At 43.2% G+C, this 6,261-nt stretch overlaps 1 protein-coding gene across 1 annotated transcript; it reads right to left on the bottom strand.

Moving 5' to 3' along the window:
• Window positions 1-1,997: 1,997 nt before the first annotated feature.
• Window positions 1,998-2,342, bottom strand: LOC127328938 (uncharacterized). Its single transcript, XM_051355496.1, has one exon. It carries the CDS (start codon window positions 2,340-2,342, stop codon window positions 1,998-2,000), a length of 345 nt encoding a protein of 114 aa, XP_051211456.1.
• Between the last annotated feature and the right edge of the window lie 3,919 nt (window positions 2,343-6,261).

Raw genomic sequence — 6,261 nt, forward strand, 5'->3', positions numbered from 1 at the left:
AGTTACTCACTCGAGAGCCCTCTTGATAGTACGACAACTAAACTATAAACCGGTCTCCAAATACACCATGAGACCGGTGAGAAAGAAACCCTATCAAGAGCAAACCTTAACCTTACGCATTCCACTTGAGCTTGATGATGATGATCTTGACCTCAACAAGATGGAACGCCTTTCTTGATTTTGCTTGCTTGATGAAGTCTTGTGGATTGCTCCCCCATAATCCACCATGGGAAAGCTTCTTCTTCGGCGCATCTTCACATATCCATGATCACCATATGGATTTCTCCCCCATAATCCACCATGGGAGAGCTTCTTCTTCGACGCATCTTCACATATCCATGATCACCATAAGGATGGCAAGACTCAAGCAAAGGATCTCTTCGAGATGGGTCATCTTGAACTTGCACTTCATTTTGTTGATGTCTTGAAGTTAACCTTGAGAGCTCACTTCATCTTCAAGACATACTTGAGACTTGATCTTCTTCATTTGGATGGCAAGACTCAAGCAAAGGATCTCTTCGAGATGGCTCATCTTGAACATGCACTTCATTTCTTCATTCCTCATCATGTTCATGTCTTGAAGTAAGTTTAGGGATCACTTCATCTTCATCTTCAAGACATACTTGACACTTGATATCCTTCATCAATTTATTCTTCTTGCAAGCTTGAAGCCAACATATGGTTCAAGCATTTCTTCATGGCAAGCTTCAAGCTTATGATCTCTTCGAGTTGGCTCATCTTGAACTTGCACTTAATTATGTTGATGTCTGGAAGTAACTTGAGGGCTCACTTCATCTTCATCTTCAAGACATACTTGACACTTGATATCCTTCATCAATTTCTTCTTATTGCAAATTTGAAGCCAACAATGGTTCAAGCATTGCCTATGGACAACACCGACAAATATAACTCAATGCAAACATTAGTCCATAGGGATTGTCATTAATTACCAAAACCACACATGGGGGCTCCATGCGCTTTCATCTTGCCAATTGTTGCACCTGCTGTAGAGTCTTTGGTGGCTTCTTGTCAAGGACAGCTTTGAGCTTCAAAGGATTAGCCTCTATTCCTCTGGCTGAAATAAAGTACCCGAGTACTTGGTCTCGTGGTACTCCGAAGAAGCATTTCTTCGGGTTCAGCTTGATTTTATATTGGTCAAGGTTGTCGAAAGTTTCTCTCAGGTCGTCGATGAGCGTGGCAGAGTTTCTGGTTTTGATGACGATGTCGTCGATATAAACCTCTATATTTTGACCAATCTGCTCCCCGAGACAGGCTTGCATGCACCGCTGATTGGTTGCACCTGCATTTTAATCAGAAAGTCATGATGTTGTAGCAGTAAACACCATGCGGTGTAATGAATGCTGTTAACTCCTGGTATTCTTATTTGGTCTTGATCTGATTATATCCTGAATAAGCATTGAGAAAGGAGAGGCGATCGCAGCCTGCTATGGAGTCGACTATTTGATCGATGTGAGGCAATGGAGAAAATGATCCTTCGGTCAATGCTTGTTGAGGCTCGTGAAGTCGATGCACATATGAAGTTCTTTCATATCTTTCTTTGGCACCATGACTGGATTAGCTACCCACTCAGCTTCCTTGAGCTCTCGAACAAACCCGGCTTTCCGGGGCCGATTAACTTCTTCCCCAATAGATTTTCTTTTTGGTTCTGAGAAACGACGTAACGTCTGCTGTAAAGGTTTTGCATTGGGGTCAACATCGAGGGCGTGCTCAGCGAGTTCCATGGGAATACCTGGCATGTCGGATGGTTCTCATGCAAATATTTCCCAGTGCTCACGAAGGAACTCGATGAGCGCATTTTCCTATGCAACAGTAAGATCTGCCGATGCGTTGATTGTTTTCTTCGGGTCAGAGGGGTGCACTTGATGCTTCTTTGCTTCCTTGGCAATGTCAAACTCATCGGACTTTGCACTCCGATTGTCTGCAGGTGGATGTGTATGATAGGTGACTATGTCAAGTGCATTAAGTTCTTCCCTGACTCAAAATTTGGAGGCAATCTTCTGGAAATCTCTGTCACAGTTATCAGAATGAGAAAAACTTCCGTGAATAGTTGTTGCTGTCCCATTATTGCCCGACATCTTCAACTTCAAATACGCGTAATGACGAACTGCCATGAACTTGGCAAAATCTGGCCTGCCGAGGATGGCGTGGTACTGTGATTCCCAATCTACCACCTCGAACCCGAGTTTCTCCTTCCTGAACTTGCTTGGTGTGCCGAAGACAGCGTCCAATGAAATTTTACCAAGGGGATAAGCGGGTCGGGTTAGGATGATGCCATGAAAGCCAATGTCAGATTCTTTTAACATATCGACTGACAATCCCATTGCTTTCATTGTACTTGCAAACAAAAGGTTTAGACCACTTCGTCCATCCATGAACACTTTTCTCATATTGTATCCTCCGATCTGCGCTTCAAGGACTAGGGCAGCATGACCGGGCCTTGGGACGGCTATCACATGGTCCGCTCTGCTGAACATGATGTTTTGATCCGACTAATCGATATAATCGGGTACCGCCGCCATATCTGTAACATCCCAAATTTCAAATCAATGAGAATGGTGGTTTCCAAAAATTCAAATTTAGCAACTAACAAAAACTTTAAATATTGCATATAGTGCTATGCATAGTGTGTGTGCATTTGTGTGATTTTGCCATGATGAATGCTTGCAACTCCTACCAATATACTAGAACCCTACCTTGATCGTTTGTGATCACAAAGAAATGAAAAAACCAAAAGAAGAGAATAAAATTAGAAAATCACAAAACCTCACATATGGTTTATGCCATTTTTGCAAATCTTGAACCTAGACCATTTTGGCTTGCACCATTGGTTGGAAATGGTTACTAAATACTTATAAACACTTTTGGGATCAAATAAACTCAAATCGAAATGAAAATAAAATGAAATTGCAACTCACATGCATTAATGGTCAAGTTTGCCAATTTAACATGACACCCACTTTGAGCCTCTATTTTGGAAAATTTTGAAACTAAACAATGCCAACTCTTTGCACCTCATCCAAGACAACATCAAGGTGAATAACTTTTCTCAAAACAACCCTTGCAAATTCTTGCTCAAATTCAAATGAGGATCAAACAAAGTAGCAACAATGAAACAAAACTTAGATCATACCTATTTTGAGATTTTGCAAACCAACTCAAATTTGACCACCACCACCAGTAGACTTCAAATATTATATGGTTACAACCCACCAAAATTCAATCAAAAATTCAAAAATTATTTTCATGCGGCCATTAAGTCGAACAGGTGGTGTGCATAAATCTGTCAACAAGGTGCATTGCAAAATCCTGTGGATCATAGCCTCCACCATCGACCCTAGGTCACCATTTGTACCCCCTTGTACCTCTAGCACCCTGCCAAGCGCCATAGACAAAGTTTGGAGCAGGCCAACGTCACCAATTGACCACACCATGCCATGCCGTGGCATGGCATGGACACCCACTTGCTCTCCCTCTCTCTGGACCGTTCCAATGTGCACCACCGTCTCCAACGTGTTCCTCTCACCCTCCTGGACGTGCCAGACCCGCTGCTCGATCAAACGGTGCACCAGACACGCCTGCCCGAGTGCGTCCAGACGTGCACGCGCGCGCCAGAGCGTGCACGGCCATGCACCAGAGCACGACAGGGCACCACGTCGCCTCACTCGCCTGCGTCGCCCCGACCTCTCTCCGCTCGCTAGCAGCTTCGCCACCTCACCCTATCCACGCTAGACACCTTCACTGGCCCGCGTAACGCTGTAGACGACGACCACCTCGCCGACGTCCGCTGCTGTACTGCCCGCCTTCGTCACCCTCCTGCTCTCGTCCTTGCCTCAATTTCCCCGCAATCACGCCCTGTGTCACCGCCAGGACCTCGCCAACCCCGCTACATCATCGAAATCCACTCCGCCCCCCTGTAGCGACGTCGCCACCATTGACATCATCGCCGAGCCACAGCCACCATCCGCCGCTATAAAAGCAGGCCTCCCCGCGCTCATTCCTTCACACCATCGCCTTCCCCTCTCATCTCTGCCTCTCCTAGCCACCTCGCCGCTCGACATTGCCCCGTAGCGCCGCCCAATTTCACCCTCACTGCCCGTGCTCCGCCGCAGAAGCTCACCGTCGATTTCGGCCACCGTTGGAGACGCCGTCGGTACCAGCTGCTTCACCGTCGTCAACCACTTCACCGCGCACACTTCTAACCCTAGCTGGAGCACCGGTGAGCTCTCCAACCTCCCACCCTCGCCACCAGTAGCTCCGCCTCTCGTCGCCGTCGACGATGAACACGAGCCGTTGGATCTCCCTCTAATCCTGCGGCGCAGATAGGAGCATACCGTTTCGCTAGTTATGATAGGCTGACAGTGGGTCCCATTTGACAGGCGGCCCGCGGCGTGCGAGACGCGCTAGCTGGGCCGGCCCGTTTATTTTTGTCTGTGCAGCCCTATTCCTCTCCCGCCTAGGCCCAACGATTCAAATTTGAATATTTCGAATTTAGCAAATTGCTCACAGATGCCATGTTCAAAATTAAATAGGGACAAATCTACTTGGCCAAATTTAATAAATTTTATATATTTGGAAAGCTGAGAAAATTATCTAAACAACTACACTGGCCTAAACCCTAAACTCTTTGTAGAATTAATGTGATAAAAATAACAAGGCAGGGCCTTTTGCAACTTCAAACATTTATTAAAAATCAACAAAACATGCTTTTGAGTTGATTCCAATTCAGAAAAATCACATTTCACATTGTCCATCAGAATATATAAAAATATGACATAGTTGTTTGTATGATCATGGTCTAGATTACAAAAGGACCCTATGGCTATTTCTAGTCCATTTAAAGTGTGCAAAATTAGTTATTAAATAGTATGGGGGCTATTCTCTCATTTAAATCTTTTCTCAAGTAACTCCACATGAGGTAGTGATTATGGTCTAATTGATCTCATATGGAATTAATTGATGACATTAAATCATTACCATGTTGGAATTAAAATGCATGAGGTGTGTCACCTCATTTAAATCATTTTCCCAAATAATGATTATGAAGAAGTTGACCTTGGTCAACCTAGGTCATATATTATTAATTGAGGAGATTAAATCTTAGAAAGATTCAATGAGTGGTAATTATTCCTCCAAAGAATTAAATAGAAAAGTTAATTAATATTTGTAATGAGAGGAAATTATTTTTCTTAAGAAGAAAACAAAGTCAACCAACATAATAATCAGGTTGTGATGCTAGCCTAGCTTGTGTGACTCATGTGTGTGCTTAGGCTAGCTCTTAAGTTTTGTTTGGTGATTGTGTACATCGTATTCGTTTTTAGACGCTAGTACAGAGGAGTATCAAGAGGAGGAGGAGGTCTACTTCCAAGGAGAAGAAGACCACTTTGATCAGTACACCAACCAATGCAAGCTAATATTCTTGCAAAGTGCACAACTCTACAAGAGCAAGGCCTCACCCCATTTTACTTTATGCTTAATGGTCCTATCCCAAGTTTTTTACTTTACAAGCTTTATTGAATTTGATTTATCAAAGTTCCTTTTGGATTCATGTTTCACTTGGTATAGAGTAGCACAAGAGCACCAAATTTTAGTCTAAAGCAATCAAAGCTTGTTAGCACCCCTCATGACTAGTTGCTAGTGCTACCAAATAAAATTGACTACTCTAGATGGGAACATGTGTTTGAACTGACTTTGAAAACCTTGGAATGAATGAGTCATTCCATTGAAAGAGTTTGAAGGTGAATGTGACTTGAGTGACTTGGTGAATTTGATAAAAACTGATGATTGAGTTGGATGCGATACCATTCCAATTCTTTAGTACCCCCACAATACATGATTATGGGTAAGGATTAGCTGGAAATTTATGTGTCTTAGTATGGGTTCCCTCTAAACAAGAGTCATAGAGGTTATGCCGAGACTGCCTCCGTTGAAAGTGAAATGACGTGAAATGAGGTGAATGTACGACCCAAGCCCTGTGCAGTTCTGTAACATCCCAAATTTTAAAACAAAGAGAAAATGAATTTCCCTTTTTCAAAAATGATAACCAACAAAAACTTTTCTTACATAGAGTGCTATGCATAGTGCTCATCCCTAATCCTTGTGTTATTGCCATGATTGTTTGTTTATTGCATTACACCCATTTCCAAAACCCTAAACCCTAACCTTCTCAAAACAAAGGGGTTCAATTTTGAGAAACCAAAATAAAATAAAAAGACATATGTGGGCATATAGCCCTAATATGTA

Source organism: Lolium perenne, chromosome 2 (assembly GCF_019359855.2).
Source record: "Lolium perenne isolate Kyuss_39 chromosome 2, Kyuss_2.0, whole genome shotgun sequence".
Taxonomy (NCBI): Eukaryota; Viridiplantae; Streptophyta; class Magnoliopsida; order Poales; family Poaceae; genus Lolium; species Lolium perenne.

What these genes read in the sequence shown, in the direction of transcription:
- LOC127328938 (XM_051355496.1), bottom strand. Translation starts at nt 2,342, where the DNA reads ATGGGATTGTCAGTCGATATGTTAAAAGAATCTGACATTGGCTTTCAT.